Source organism: Lepisosteus platostomus, chromosome 1, assembly GCF_059453375.1.
Source record: "Lepisosteus platostomus isolate fLepPlt1 chromosome 1, fLepPlt1.hap1, whole genome shotgun sequence".
NCBI classification, from domain to species: domain Eukaryota; kingdom Metazoa; phylum Chordata; class Actinopteri; order Semionotiformes; family Lepisosteidae; genus Lepisosteus; species Lepisosteus platostomus.
This window is the reverse complement of record NC_142611.1, coordinates 15,109,872-15,126,988: the sequence shown is the minus strand read 5'-3', so window position 1 is coordinate 15,126,988 and position 17,117 is coordinate 15,109,872. Positions and strand designations below refer to the sequence as shown.

The window sequence follows — 17,117 nt, the reverse complement described above, 5'->3', positions numbered from 1 at the left end:
CTAGTATAAATCCTGACATGAAAACTGTAAAGGCTTATAATAAAATTAGGGTGTGTGCTTAGGTTACAGCGCACTGCATCTGTACTTTCCTTGGCTTCAGATACACAGTAGATAAGAAACAAAACAAAAAACAGATTTACCTGGGAAGTTTCTCCAACAGTGTTTTTAGTTCATCACATACCAGTTTCACAAGGCCACTCTTTATGTTACTATATGACACATCAATCATAAAGATAAAAGCAGGAGGACTTGGTGGTCTGTTATTCTGTAAAAAAAAAATGAAATTAGGAAATAAGTTTCTTGATTGCCACGTTTCACGAATTCTGTATGTTCACAGCCAACCTAAATGGATTAGCTCAGAAGGCCCCACTTTAAAAATTTGGAAAGATTTATTCCATAGTTCTTTAACCAGCGGTTATGTTTAGGGAACTAACAATAGGAATGGATGACTGTGGCTAAATATAAATCTATAAGCAGAGATGATGTATCATCAAATGCAATTGTAAATTCTAGAACTTAGCCAAATTCTTAAAAAATAAATATTTAAAAATGCAGGGCACTTCCTTTAAAAGTGATGTGGCACTTTTAACAGCACAGTTATTAAACAATTGCCTTTTAGGTCATGCGTAATATTCACTGCAGCCAGAAATCTAAACATTAATAAACAAGCTAGAAACAAAAGCTGGACAACGAAGTGAAACCGGGCTTTCTGCCTCCTAATAAAAACCCACACTGATTCCAAGGGTAACATGCCAGAAGGCACAACAAAACAAAAGCTGCAATAGTTTTAAAAGCAGTTTTCAGGTAGCTGAAGGATAATATTCTAAAAACACATATATATTCTATATGTAGAAACAGAAAGACTAGCATTTTTTTTTTTGCTTGTTCTGGGAGAAAAAAATATTACAGTGTGCCAAATGTACACCTACAACAACTGACCTCCACCTCCAGTACATAAAAGACTGGAATCTCAAAAAGCTTTTAAAGCAAGAAAAGCATTTGAAACCTGACTATGAGTTTCTAAAAACAAGGTAAAAAACCTACCATGAGCAGCTTAATTGACACTATGTGCCCAATACAAAAAAATACTTTTGATTTAACATTTCATCATAATTTCTATTTACTGTATAAGCAAAACAGAGAATATGAATTAAGAAATTGCTTGGAGAAAACGCAAAGACAAATAACTAGCTTGCCTAGTAACCTTGACTTTGGTGAGGTGCAAATATAAACAGTACCACTACCACCAGAAAATACTACACATACAGTAGGTAGTCCTTAGCTACCACTTGAAAATGTATGTTTAACACTTTTAACTGAATTTAGCTTAAGTATTTTTCTTTAACTATACACATATGGCAGGTATGGGAAAAATAATCGGGCAATTAAAAATGCATTGGTTTTTCACTATACTGCATTCATTAATGACACTGTTAAAACTGTTTTATCCAATTACCGATATCCATACCTTGCAGTAATCCAAAGTAGCCACAAATTCATAAGATCCCAGTGATAATTCTGGCCTCTCATAGAAGTCAACCCTCCTGCCAATGTGATCCAGATGCTGGAAATAAAATGGTGGCACTGCAGGAACACAGAAGCTTTTTTTAACACAATTACAACTTCAGAACTCTATACAAAAAAGAAACCTTTTAAATTCTATAGATCAGTGACAAGAGTGAAATAAAAATTCATACTGCAATACAAATTTCTGGTTAAGGCATTACAGTATCGATGCACTTTTCTTGCAGTCTGCGTTAAGAACTTGATCATCTTAAATCCGTATAGAACAAACTTTGTCCTAAGGAAGAATGAAGTAAGTTCCTGCTGTGTTCACATCCCCAGCCACAAGTATGATGTTCTTTAAGGCCAAGGAAGTATCTTTTAAGCCAGCTACTCTGAGACAGATGGAAATACAGGATGATAAACACAGCTGTAAAAATTATCAAAACAAAAAACTCTAAAATAATGCTTTTATCATCCCCTGGTAATAATAATAGTAATGCACTAAGATTAAAATGGGACCGAGATTAAAAGCAATTAAACCTCACTGACATTGACTATACATAGCCGGAACACTTCTAAGTTTAAACAATAAGATCATTCAAAAGTGACCTGATAGCATTAAGATAAGTTTAATCTTACGCATTGTTATTGCAGTCTGAACACTGTAATGATCTTACATACTCTATGTGGGATGTTAATTACACAGAGTTAAGCACATGCCTTCATACTTTTAAAAGTTTGCTTAGTTCCTTGGCCAAAATAGGAAAAAAGCTGAGTTAAGACTTGCATTGATCAACATCCACATCGGGAGTACAGGAATATACTGTATATCAATTACACTAACATAAAAGAGGAATTCATTGAACTACAAATGAATGTTTTAGTTTTAGAACTCAATTTGCCCTTTATAAATCTAGTCACCAAACACAGGAGGGGTAAGAATGCAACAACAGTAAAAAAAATATTTTGCCTGATCATAATTTAGATTCAATGTTCAGGTGAAACACTTTGATTTAGTACTTATGACACTGTTATGGGTGTAAGGCTGAAATTCTGAATAAACCACGGCATCTTATTTTGAATAATTTCAAGTTCTAGTAAAAAAAAAAGTAATGAAAGAGGGGGAGAATGGTTTACCAAGCCTGTGCACAAGACAGTGTAGCAGGTGACAAAGTGCTACTGTACGCTTTCTTGAGAAAAACACCCATCACTCGTGCAGGGTGGGGACTGACCTTCGTTCACACAGCTGCAGAAGCCGCATTGATATCGCCGACCGCCTTCAATGAACTGCATGAAGGGACACATGTAGGCTTTGCAACGGTTACAGCGAAGGGGTCCAGTCTCCCCATGGTTCACAACATGTAGCGGAGTCTATAGAACAAGACAGTTCACGTTAAACAACACAATTACAATGATTAAATCATTTACTACATCAGAATGACACCCATTTAACATTTAGCATTTGGACAAAACTGACAATTCAATATTCAAGTATACTTAAATGTCATGCAGCATCACCAACATTTAACATACAGTAAACTGTACATCAAAAGAGCAAATATTGAAAAGCAAATTTGCAAATAAGATTTTATAACAATAATGTTTTTTTCACAGTATGGTCAAACTTAACAGTGCCTAAGATAAAAACTGTACAAACATGTGGAAGTATCATATATTATATTAAGACGTGCAATGTATTTTTAGCATTGCCAATCTGTACAAACAGCAAACCACCGAAGATCATTTAAAACTCACTGGCAAGTTATTTTATTTGTAATAAAGTTAAATAAACATGATGAGTCAGTCCAGCTGGTGCTGTCAAAGAAAAGACAAATTCAGTCAGCACTCTTGACTGCTGAAACAAATGAAGGCATAGCTGAAGGGCATTGCCTGCATACTGTCATACGTTGCTGGAAGGAAACAAAATTATTACCTGAGTAATACAGTCTCAGATAAACATCTCAGTGCATTCTCCAGGTTTTGCAATGCTTACTACTTAAATTCACTGTGATATTACTACTGAGGACATATGGATACAGTATATCCGATGCACTACAATGCACATACAGTACAGGTACTGTAGCATGTTCATGCTACTCATCATTTGTCATTATAATATGAAGTACCGAACAAAATATTCACATTTGAGTTCACTAATGCATTAATTTACCTGATGCTTTTGTCCAAAGAGACTTCACAATTTGCACCCATTTATACAACAAGGATTGTTTCTACTGGAAAAATTTGGGTGAAGTACCACATGTTTCCTCAATGATATAACAGCAGTGCCTCACCAGTGATTTGAACCCTCAACCTTCTAGTTACGAATCCAAGAAGCTTGACCACTGCTTTTCTGAATACTAAGAATTTTTTTTTAAATATATGGTTTTATAATATATTTTAATTAAGGTTATATTACTTAAAACTAAAGAAAAAAACTTAAGAAGACCTTCTAGAAGTATTATTTTTCTCATAACATTTTGCTTCCTAATTTGAAATATTGTATACAATAGTCCTTAGTGTAAGTGAACACTCAAATGAGTCGTTGAAAACAGCCCTCAGCATGACAGAGCTATGAAGAGTTTTAGAACACTGTACCACTTCAACATAAACACACAAGAAATAAAGCAATACTTAGATATGTCTCTAAAGAAAGACATGTTCTAACTTCAATATGGCACATGCTGACAACTGTGAGCCAACAGTGCAGTAAAAAGGCTGGCTTGGAGAATATGCATATAGCTACCTCTGCTGGAAAGAAACACAAGTATTACATGGGCAAAGCAATGGTGCAAAACCGTGAATACTCGGTATGTCCATCACTTTAACAATGGGTGCAAAACGCTCGTCTTCCAGTTATGAGGTTCAGAGAACTGAATCCTAGCACCACTGGCCACTTGTGTCTTGACCATTACTTGAGAACCTGCACAGAACCCACCCAGTTCACCCAGTTAAACCACAGGTTTAGCAGACTAGCTGTGGTTCTGGTTAGTTTAGCAAGGATTTCTGAAAATAAGCATATTTTAGCCAAACGCTTTTGCTTTACCAGGAGAATATGCATTAATATTCAGTACTGAATTTAAACAAAAAAGAAGTACAGATGCTCAAGCCTTTTTCTGAACCCTCTTCCAAGAACTGCTAGCAATGAACAACAAACACCTCCTGTCACTGTACCCACTGTAGTTCATACTGTATATTCCTAGATCTCTGCAACATTAATCATCTCTTAGGAAGGTAGTGGTGGGTGGAGTGATGAGCCTGCACAAAGCAGAAAAACTATTTTTTACTTGCTTCTCAGAAGACTTAATCAGTGCAAGGCTTAATCGGGATAGGTACAAGTGAAATATTTTCTAGAAAACATAATGTATACTGTACCATTTTTTCTTGCAGAATATAATACATTTCAAACTACAGCCAAACAAGGTATCCTGTAACTCTAAAAGTAAAGGATACTGAGCACCTCAGATCAAATCCATGGGTTAATCAGAGATTATGGCAACTTTACAGAATCTTGGCTCTTGTCAATAAAATCCTACCATGGCTTTCAGAAATTCATTTAAAGAATGCAAATAAACATGAGTGTATTTTTTCTATTAGGGACACATACAGTACATATTCTTTTAACAGATATCTAATGTAATAAACATGCTGGGAACCAGAGAAACTGCTGACATACTGTAAATATGCAGTGTATAAATGCTAGGCAGTGTGACAAAGGTTTCAAAATCAGAATAATGTCATTGTAATGCACATGCGATTCAAATGATTAAAATAATTTGTCACAGAACACTTTGGACAAAAGCCTTGTTCAGCTGTGAAACGTCAACGTGCCCTTCTCTTTAATCATTTAAACATTGTGTACAATGATTAAATGATACAAAAATGTTCTCTCCTTTTGAAAGCTTTGTGTATTGCAGTTCAGCCTCCTCTGCAATCTGTTCTGAATAAATATATAATTAGATGTTTATGTGCGCACTACTCAATATTTACAAGTCTTGACTTTATGTACATTTGTTATGTATAACTTTGAACTTAATACTAGTACAATCAGCCCCCACCCCAAAACAAAATCACAGCACAAGCTCCTCTATGTTGAAAATCTTGATCCCTAACAAAATGTAGTAGTAAGTTTGATTTCTTATGTACAGTAGGTCACTAAGGCTGTTGAATTCTGTAGAAATTAATAATGTGGCTTGATTTATTTAAACAAAAACAATTAATCCTTAAACTAGCAAACCCTTGAACAGTTTTGCAAATACACTCTGAAATGTATTTTAAACTTTAACATGACCACAGTAAATACTAACCTCTTTCTTACTTAGTCTGTGACCTCTCAATGTGAGCAATTGGCTCTGTGGAGGTACTGTAAGTTTCTGTGATGAAAAGCTATAGTTAATGGTTTTAATTACATAATACTGTAGAACTATCAGGCACGAAATGAAAGTCAGTATCCTTATAATAATGGATTGCATATTTCAGCTGTTAAAAAAATAGAAAGTCAACACATTCAAATCCCTCTAGGAGGGATTTTGGAGAGATTGGGTTAGTTGAACTACGATAGTTAAAATTGTCGTAATTGTGAACATTATGCATAATAGCATCCTTATGGATGAACACTCATTCTAGGCCAAAATCTCGATCTTCACATCATTTTTCACTTCAGTTTTTTACGCATTTTTTTTTCTGTATGTACCAAGTGAAGTAGTGAAATTAGTGAAGGACAGTGGTTAGCAATGCTCTCTCATAGCACTGAGGCCCAGGGTTCAATTACAGACCTGTTACTAATGGGAGAAATACTCATTACTCATTAAGCTGCAATTAATTCCTACAGTATATGTTCCTACAGTCCCTAACCCAGTATTTTACAATACCCTTCTAGGAACAAAACAAATGGTGTTACATTTGGTTTCACTAGTCATTGTACGTTTGTGGTCCTTAACACCAATGTGGTGTATGAAGGGAACCTACTGTACTTGAACTGAAGATTCAAGTTTTGTTAACCAATGTCATCATGTCATTCTTGTTTAATCATTTATTATTTTTTTATAAAATGAATATTCAATAATTTACTTTTTATTGATGAGTCCTTAGAAACAAAACTATGCTAAACTATTTTGTGACTAATCCATGCTACATCTGCTAAACGTTTTTCAGTTAACACTACAGTAACTATATCTTCAAAACACCTATTAGGTCACCCACAGACTGACCCCTAAATTCGTTTTAGGGGGGAAATAGGTTTTAAAAACTAACATTCTTTTAACAAACCTTTAAGTGTAGCACTAGAAACACATAATTCTGACCTGTCTGTTTACAGTGATATCATTTTTTTTAGAGGAAGTGGAGTTATGTCATACTGTATGAGCCACAAATTATGAATAAATAACCAAAGTTCTTTACTTCTAAATTCATCTGCTAAATAAAGATTCTAGAGATCATTTCCGAATCCTCCAACTAGCTCCGTGACTGAGTGCACAATCTTTGTAGGATAAAATACAACTGATTTTGTTGTTAGAACTTACTTCAATAGCCTTAAAATTGCAGAATTGCTAAAGCAAACACAAAGGTACCAGTTTAATTGTGAACAGGACAGTTAGCAATATTTTGCTCTTTAGAATTGTCTATTGTGCTATTTTCTGAGTAGGTAGGTGGAGCTTACTACGTTTAAACAGTACAACAGTGTCTTTTACCAGCAAATACTGTTAGATGCTGGTAACATAAGGATACTGCAGGTGTTGTTGAGACTTACAGTACTGTTACCTCCTGTCTGTGACCTTCACCTTACACTATAGGGCTTACTTCTACACTAAAAGTGGAAATATGACAATAATTATTGCTAGAGTTACAGTAGATTAATTTTATTAATTTTATTGGTCAAATACTTTTATTTAAGATTAAGACACTGCATCTGCCTACCTCATCTTTCTATAATTACCATTGCGAAAAAGCTGTTTTGTTACAGTATTTAAGCTACACTGGGTGTGGTCAGGACTAGGATGGGAGACCTTTGAAAGGGTCTTATGGCAATGTTCTCATAATTTTGTTCTATTTTTGTCCTCTTAATTCAATTAATAAATTTTCACTTGTCCACTTGATTTACTGTGTAGTGAGGCTTTTGGAACAGAAAAGCAGATACATGGCAACCAGGAGGGTGAAGTGGGTCTTCACCTACTGTGCATGGGAAGAACGTTTGGGATCCTATGGGATGAAAAGTTCTATATGATTTCAAGCACATAATTATTACTTTCAATCTTCAATTTAAGAATAAAAAGCATTTATGATAATCAATATAGAAAATAATAATAATTTAAAGCACTTTTAAATAGCTTAGAATGGGTTGTAACAGCACTGTGTTTTATTAAATGTTTTAAGTTTAGATGTTTTAGTTTTTAACTGCTAAATTTCTACCTAGACTTCAACTTTATTGAAGCATTCACAATTCTTCATTCATTACTTCAAAAATCAAACCACCAGCTAAAAACATACATTTTCAGCTATCACAGATTTGTTACACTTGAGCTAACTTAACAGTGGATTGTAAATTTCCCTTTTTCGTGTTCTAGACAATGTAACTGGGGTGGTAGTTTTGCAGGAAAAAAAAAGCGTATGTGTATTTTTTATGCCTTAAAAGACTTTCCTTGGTCACAAAAGGTACAGTAATCTATTTGAAGGCTCAACAGCAGTTGAATATTGCGCAAAATAACTTCTTAAAAGAAATAAAAACTGTCGGAAATACAGTGTAAGGGGCCAAATCACAACAAGAATAGAGTGCTTTTAAGTGTGCTGGGCTTCGGAAACGACTGCAATGTTAAAAATGTGTGCGATTAAATATTCATATACAATACAACTGGAACCAAGGAGACTTTCAAACGACAATTACAATACACACACCAGGACATCACCATGCTTTCCACAAGCAGCCACTATTGACATAAATAATAGTTATACTAATTAAATACAGTGTGTCTTCTGTTGCATACTGTCATTGTGTACTACTGTATATTGTGCTGCCTTTGGTCCTATTTGGCAATTTGTGTATGAAACTGATTTGTTCCATTGTGCATTGTGCATTTTAACATTAAATTAAATAATGTTATTAGTACATTAATAACATATGTGCAGTGATATAAAAGGTGAATTAAGATGAACAAACAAAATAAACTGTGTTAATTAAAAATGTATTTTTTGCAGAAAACAACACAAGCTGAAGTTACACAACATTCTCTCCACTCTAGGCACAATACATTTTTCTTTTAGCAATTTAGTGCTGTCTGTCCTTAATCCAATCCAACTCTCACAACTCTGTTTAAGCTATTGATTTCTGCAATACACCTTACATGTAGACCACACAAAAAAGAAATGCATTGAACAAACTTGCTATCATCAGTTCTCTGGATAATGCTAAATAAAGTTTATATTTCTTCAGCAATTGTATTAAGTGTGTGCTGCCATTCCTTTAAAGGCTTTTCAGTACCTTTTTACAAGATGTGAACTGTGTGGAAAGTCACTTGGACCACATAAGCTTAAATTGAATACCCAGAGAGTTCTGCATTACCTAAAACTGTTTGAAGTAATATTTACACCACAGTAAGTACAGTATAAACATTGAGAAATAAAATCAAAGGTTGAATTGTGTTTAACTTTACTAATCCAGGAAGTTTAAAATAGCTCAGAAGAACAAAATTGCTCGTTTAGCCCAGTAAAGCAGGACATACAGCTTTCAACAAAATTTGTCAAGAAGACTTCACACAAGGCAGTTTTCACCTGATGGTTTCAGCTGACTTGATAGAACATTTATACATATCAACCATTAAAAAAGAGGAAAACAAAATTATTTGGTCTTAGTACAGAACCAACTAACTACTGGCACTTATCATGTTTGTACCATGATAAATGTACAGTATATACCTGTAGAAATGATAAGACTGATGCAAATCAAGTGCCTTTAGGTCAATACAAGGACTTTTTGCCCCTTTTAAAGCATTATGCAATTAATTCAAATTGAATACTGTATACCTTATTATATAAACATGCCAATACACAAATCCTCCATACACTAAAACAGTAGCATGTACAGTATCCCTGATATTCTGTATTGTACTGTATGTGCAAATTTTTATGTCTACCTTGCTCAATCCTTGCTCTAGAGGTGTGGAGAAATTAATACCATATAATTTAATTATGTTCTGTAAGAGTTTAGTTCAATCTCACTTGACATATATTGTTTTTTGCAAGCTTGCAAGCCATTAAAGATTGTGGTATTACCAGATTTGTCTTTAAAAGAGTTTATGCAAAAAACATTTAGGAGAAAAGGCATTAACGCGCTACAACTGGTGAGAAATCATTATTAAATTACACAAAATTTACATCTTTAAAAGTGAAGATGTACAGCAATTACTATTATGGCATTTCCATGTTGACCTAAATGTCCAATTCAGAAGCCAGTTTGGGCTGGAAGATGGTTTTCTAGCTGATACTTAAAAAGATAGGAAAGACATGTGAGAACTTCGATTGCATTTCACTATCTTACCTCATTTTTTGGAATGGTGGCAAAAGGCTTAATGATGGTAGCGAGAGGAACTTGACATTGCTTGGCAAGATCTGATGTGCAGGGAAAGGAGTACGCTGTGCAGCGCATAAACCGAGGACTTGCATTCCCTAAAAAAAGTACATTTACAGGGCAAGATGACAAAGATGTTTTAGTATCTACAGTGCATGGCACAGTTTTAAGATCCCCTTTTATATTATACACATACAAAAAACTGTAATAAAAAAATCAGAACAAAACAACCCCACCCTCCTCTTGAAACCTTCCTTCTCTACACCCAAAACAGCCATTAACCGATCCTGCATAGTATGATAAGAGTGATAGAAAAACAAACCCTGAACTGAATTCTATACTATGTAGCACTAGAGTTATCATATGTCCAGTTTTTCCCAGAAATGTCCTCCTTTTCAGTCCTCAATTCTCTGTCCCTTTAAGTATTAAACAGATACTTTAATAGTTACTGGTACAAATACCACCACCATCCATCAATGGAGTGGCCTCTCTATTGAATGTTCAAATATGGTAACACTGTGTAAAACCTTAGATTGTGTAAACTGGGTTTTAGTACTGGGAGAAAGCAGATCCCTTTATTTGCCTTTTAGTCATTACATAGATGGCATTTAGTAGTTTGTTAGTTCGGTGTTGCAAATCATTTGTTCTTGGCAAACTAGGAATCACAGGAAAAGTAATTTAGCCTACACAGTATATTCAGTCTGACTTCTGCATTGTGACCCATTAGAGACAGAGAAAGACCATGCCATCTTTCAAGATCTTCAGTGATGGACCACAGAATGGATTCACAGTTGAGATGGTACAATTCATTCAGGCTAGCATATATTTGCTAACAGATATTTGTTTTTAAGGTTCTTGTTTTCAGATTTCCAATACTTATCCTTCAGACAAAGCTGCCTTCTCAGGCAGCTGCATAGCTGTAAAGCTCTTCTGATATAAAAAAATCCAAAATTATTGCAAACTGTATTATGAAATGAAGAGCTATAAGTAAAGATGTATTGTATCTGGTTGTTGCAAATACAATGTCATCCATATACTGTATAGTCTGATTTTATTTTAAATTTTAGATATCTTTTTTATTATGAGCCATAGCAGCCAGAGAAAACCAGTTTAAAAATCAACTTAGAACACAGCAGCCAAAAACATCTCACCTGTATAAGTTGATCCCTAACAAAACGTACATTGGTGACTACCTATTTGGCGCCCAATTCCAAGTAATTGGTATCAGCATTATACTGGCAATTAAAATGCAACAATATACCGTTCTTCTGTTGTACAGTTAATGTACAGTTAATAAATTAGCTATTAAGAGGGTTCGCTTTTAAAATGAAATGACAGGGAGGGATCAGAATGTCACCAGTTACCTTGATCCTGAACATCAAAGTCAGTGGTAACCAAGGGAGGAACTTGACCCCTGATGTTTGTAGCGTAGATCTGCCCTCCTCTCCGTGCTTGATCATCCTGAATGACTTGAGTCTTTAGAGAGCAAGAAAAAAACAAGGATATTGATACCTATCAGGGAGTAAGGTTGCACAATGAACCATGAATGCCAGATTACACTGTTCAATTCATAGTTAAGCTCTGTTTTAGGCTGTGTGTAAAAACTAGTGATGCACAAATGTGGCCGAACCCATGTCAGGCAAGTCTGATCTTTCAGTTGAAATATCAGGACACATTAGCATTATTCCAGGTAGGTTGACCTTATAATTTTATTAAATGTTGTTTATAATATATTATATCTTATGATATTATAAGATAAAATTACTTTTGTTTACTGCAATTAATGTAACTTGTAACAGAATCTCTCAGAGAACATAATGTGAATTAGTCCATTGAACAATGTAAAAGTGGATTTCTGTATTGTCTACTACAGTATATAAAAGGCCAAGCTTACTATGGTCTTCTGTAGTATACTAAAGTAGTCAAAGTTCTGTTTGATTTGTTTTAAAGGGAATTAAAGGGTGCTACTTTTTGTTGATCTACTAAAGCAGAAACTGTTCTATAGAAGAGTTCTAAAATGTCTTCAGTAAAGTTACAGTACTTAGATACTGTATTGCATAATTAGAAGGTATTCATTCCCGAAATAAAAATAAAATGAAACCTGATGCAAAATATAAATAACTCAACAAGAAAGAAATAAAACACAGAACAGAACAGATCACACTGATATTTGTTTAAAAATCTCTCTTCTCTGTGCAGTTGCTGTGCTGCCTCAGTTTGGAACATAAGACTGAAACACAGCCTACACAGGCATCCATCTGCAGTCATGCTGGTATGAGCATATCCATAAGGCCAGAATGAAGGCCTCATTAATTTACTAGTTCCAGATTTGAAATGATGAAGAATTTTGATGAAGGTTTTTCTGTAATTTCTTTTTTAACTTTTTGTTAATTACCAGTTGGTAATTACATCATGGTATATTCTTGGGAGAACAATGTCAAAAGCTCACCATTTTCTTCAGCATTAAGAAATAGTACAAAAGGTTTGGTTTAATAGCTAGTGGCATAAAACAAAAACAAAAAGCTTACCAAATGACTTTACAGTCATTCACAACACTGCAAGCTACTCGACAGATCATGTTATTTTTTTAACCCTGAGAACTGCTGAATAACTCTCGTAGGCATTCATCATTTCCTGTCATTATGCATTTCCAGACCAAGAAAGAAACGTCCTTTCTGCTGGTAAGGCATCGTGGGAAGTTTAACATAAGTGCTAATTTTGAACAGACTGAGATGAATTCCGAAAGCAGTACAGTTTCCCAGTGGACTGGGATAAAAAGAGCCCACAGAGACGATGGAAGAGAAGGGAAATGTCATACTAATACCCTCACTCTTTAAACTATTGGATAGAACAGTTGCGAAAACACAATGTCACTGAAGAAAGACGTTCTAAAAACTGATGGACAGAACAGTTCGAACAGTACCAACTGGTTGATTTGTTTTTTGTTGTAGTACAACGAAGAGGACACTTAATTGTACCTTACTGATGAAATACAAAGAACACAACAACTCATGAAACACAGCATTGGTCTGGCAGTGTATGAAACAAACACAGCAAATGTTTGATTCTATCCAATTCTATTTCCAAGGGAAAAGTTACTGTTAGGGAGACCCTGAGGAACAAACACTCATAACAATTTTCCAGCAAATAAAGTCAAACAACTCTGCTCTTACTTTTTTTTTTAGAATTTGTGCAGCTAGAGGACATTGAATAGCAAAATGAAGTATTTGGAGTGTGGCCTCAGTGATTGAATATGGGACAATTAAAATGAAATATAAAGTCATTATTCTATTGAGACTTTCTATGTCAACAGACTGTATGAGGCTTTGAGAGCCACTCCCTCCCACCTACTGTGACCCAAATCACTTTAAACCTTTTTTAATACATACAGTAATCTCTCTGGAATGTCTATTAAATTATATGAACAGTTCAATACCACATATTGATTGCTTTAAATGAAGTCACATAATACCATAATTACATGATGTAGACCACATTTTATTCTCTGTGATTCTCTCACAAGTTACATTAAACACTTTATCTAATATAAACAATCAACTTCTCACATTCTTCCCATTCAGCTTTGAGCTGGTTTAAACATATTTCTGCAACAAAGTGTGCCTGTGGTATTTTGCCAGGTAACCTAAGGCAAATTAAAACCATCCGTAGCCTCTGTGGATTGTTATTTTCTTGTAGCCAGTATTATCTCTTGCAGGAGCTGCGCTGTCATGTCAAATTACCACAGTACATTTAGTAAATCAGAGACGGTACTTACTTCTGTACTTAAATAGACTTAAGAGCACTGAGTCTTTCCGAAGTCTTCTACCCTGAAGCCATTGTGGGGAAAACCTGGAAACAAACTTGACTCTACTCCCTCATTTTCAAAAGAAAATCAGCTCATCAGCATGAGACTGGCAAATCTGACTCGTGCAACAGGCAGCAGGAGATGGAAGCACCAGAATACAGACAAGATGAACATGACGGGGGCTACACCGAACTTACAGCGCTAGGAATAGAGTCAGGGTCAAGCTTCTTCTGTGGAGGGCCAGCCATTTGTGAGGTGGCCCCAGCTGGAAAAGAGCCAGGAAACCCTGGCTGAGCTCCTGCCATCTGCCCTCCGTATGAACCTGCCAAAAATCATACAAAATAAGACTCAATTTCCCACTCCAGCATTAGACCACAGACAGAAAGGGTATATGTGCAAGGCTACAAAAGCTTCCATTTAAGAAGCACACACAAACATACATCAATCTCTAATAGCCTTTTAATTCACTAGATTGTAAAGTGGTAAGGATTAATGTTTGGTTAAAAAAAGTATTTGTACAGTATATTCTCTTCATGAATGCCCAATACCCAGCCAAGGCTGATACCCTTTGAATTATCCAATACCCACCAGCTATAAACCATTTGAGAGATACATTAAAGGAACTCCAGACCTTTTAGAGGTACAATGTATAATTTCAATTATATCATTCCTCCAGAAACCATAGTGCCTGGTAATGTATTTGTCTGATCCTCGTTTTAGGAAAACAAATTTTACAGTAACTATTATCAGGACTCTTAAACGATCATGTCCTGTTAAAAATTAGTTTGCAGCAAGCGTAATGTAAGCTAAAAACATTACAAACTAAAAATGTACAGTAAAAGTCAAAAGTCTCAGTACACCTCCTTGAAACCATTTTTTTTCCATTATCTGCGCTTCAAACTGTATAGACTTGTCAATAAACACTTAATGTGTAGAATGAACATGTTTGCTCTTCTTTTGGATTCCAGAGTAAAAGCATCATTTGTAAGACTGACTAAATTATAAACAATTTTTTAAATGTCTTACTTATGTATTACACATATTTTGAAGATTGAATATTGAATTTTGAAGAAATCCCCTTGATTTAATTTTGACTATTAATTATATATCCTGTCATTATCATTAGTACCTTCTTCAAATTCTTATCTCCCATTATAAGGTTTACATTTTTGTTACCTGAATATAATACTCTGTACCTGTCTTTGTACACTTTGCAGGGCCTTTGTGAATAATATACTGTAGTTTTCTTAGTTAAGAAGACATACAGTATAGAGTGATGCCAGCATGAGCACGGTACAAAAAAATGCAAGAACAAAATCTAAATTTTCTTGTAGGAGTTAATTATATCACACAGTGGCCTGTATCACTTTAATAGCTATGCAAATTAAATATGCAGACTTTAGAAGCCACAGATATGGTGAGATAAGGATCACCATGAGCATCAGGCCATTTAAGGGCCACGTTTATAGGTCACAGATGAAGTTGGGTTGCAGAACATCTTAGAATAACTAACTAAAGATGACAGACGAAGATCAGCAAAACTACAGATTCAAAGACAAAACCTAAACTTTGTTCAGAGCCCAAATTGTTGAGAGAACTGCCATAATGAAGAATGAAAGTGAGTTCTATGGAGTTGCCTCTACCAAAGTGAGTAACTTCTCTGTAATGGAGTATTGGAGAGGGTCACTACTGTCAGTGTTACTAGAAGGACTGTGACATGGGTAATGAAAAGGTAGCAAGACCTCCAGCAGTTAACCACTGTAAAACCGCCGATACGTAATGGCTAGAAATAGAAACACAGTTATCATCAACATCAGCTACGGTACCATCGCTAGACAGGCAAGTGGAAAGCGATATTCATGCAAAACAGCTCATTGGTGTGCTGGGCAGTCTGGTGTGCTAGAGCCATCACCTCTTGCAAGCTGAGCGCAGAATACGTCACGACCTAGGAAGAGACAGCCTCAGTTTGTTCAATGGGTGAGGCAGAGCTAATATCATCAAACAGACAAAAAACGTATTTCACAAATGTACTTGAGCAACACTAATTTTCTTCTTTATTTAAACAGCCGGGGGGACAAATTTAATATGTCCATTCAGACACAATCTTTGCTTCAACACTTAATCAGGAAGAAATAAAAGACAGAAACATAAAAATACAGAAATGTCACTTACCTCTTCACCGACAGCAATAATGCCACTGAATTTATCTGATCATACTAAGGTTAGTCTCTGAAACAAAATATTATTTTTATAAATACAAATGAATTCTAAGTCAATACAGTACCTTGCTGTGGGAGAAAACCATGTGGTCCTGACTGTGCAGTGGGAGGCTGAAATCCAACATTTCCTGGATGAGGTCCTGAGAAAGGGACTGTCGTTCCCATTGGAGAAACCGAAGACATGGCACCCATAGGATGGGCTCCAGGTGTTAATGATGATGATGCAATTGGAGGGGCCTGTGAACCTGGTGGCAATGGAGGATGTGACATAGTCTGTGGCAGAGAAGTCTGGAAACCCTGCTGTGCAGCTGGGCTAGGAGGGGGTTGAGAACCTTGCATTGGGCCATGTCCTACAACAAAAAAGAAACTCAAAATTAACGGCAGTGGTAAAGAGTTTTCTTGAGAAGGATAGGTATCACAACACTCCAGACTTAATATTGGAGGGATGCATGCCTGATCACATTTTTTCCTTTTCATTTGCTGTTTCCTTTATCTCCTTCTTGTATGTTATTGTATGTATATGTAGTATTTACTAGACTATAAACATGCAAAAATGTTAAAAAATTTAACATTATAGCAAATTAGAATAAGGCTAATGCAGTTATATTGTACAGTGGGTTTCTGAGTGGGTCTCTTAGTGAGACAGATGGCCATTAAAGGAGATTCTTTTACTACCAGCTTGATAAAAGTTACATACTGTATGAGAGGAGAAACAGCTATAACCATTTGGTTCTGTAGGTTAATACTAGCTTACAGATGCTAGTATCCTATACTGTACATCCAATCCACAAAAGGGTTCCAAGAAATCAGATTAATTAGCTGGACAAGCTAGCTCCCAAGAAACAAGTATCTCCACTTAGGTTGGACTTCAGTCTTGTTTGCTTTTCTTTTCACTTTCTCAATCAAGACTGAATGTAAAACAATCTGTTGGGGTGATCTCAATTGAAATAATACTGTAAGAAACTATAAAGTCATGATGTAAAATTAAAAGCAGGAAACTGAAACTATTTTGTTACTGAAATATGTT

At 35.3% G+C, this 17,117-nt stretch overlaps 1 protein-coding gene across 1 annotated transcript in view; it reads right to left on the bottom strand.

Moving 5' to 3' along the window:
* The window catches only part of sec24d (SEC24 homolog D, COPII coat complex component), a 44,610-nt gene that overhangs the window by 18,032 nt on the left and 9,461 nt on the right, over positions 1–17,117 (bottom strand). The window contains exons 5-11 of the mRNA XM_088625524.1: positions 16,156–16,440; positions 14,069–14,193; positions 11,431–11,542; positions 10,037–10,164; positions 2,739–2,877; positions 1,469–1,584; positions 141–265 (exon numbers count right to left, since the gene is read on the bottom strand). Coding sequence (XP_088481650.1) covers positions 141–265; positions 1,469–1,584; positions 2,739–2,877; positions 10,037–10,164; positions 11,431–11,542; positions 14,069–14,193; positions 16,156–16,440 — 1,030 coding nt within the window. The remainder of the gene's footprint in view (positions 1–140; positions 266–1,468; positions 1,585–2,738; positions 2,878–10,036; positions 10,165–11,430; positions 11,543–14,068; positions 14,194–16,155; positions 16,441–17,117) is intronic.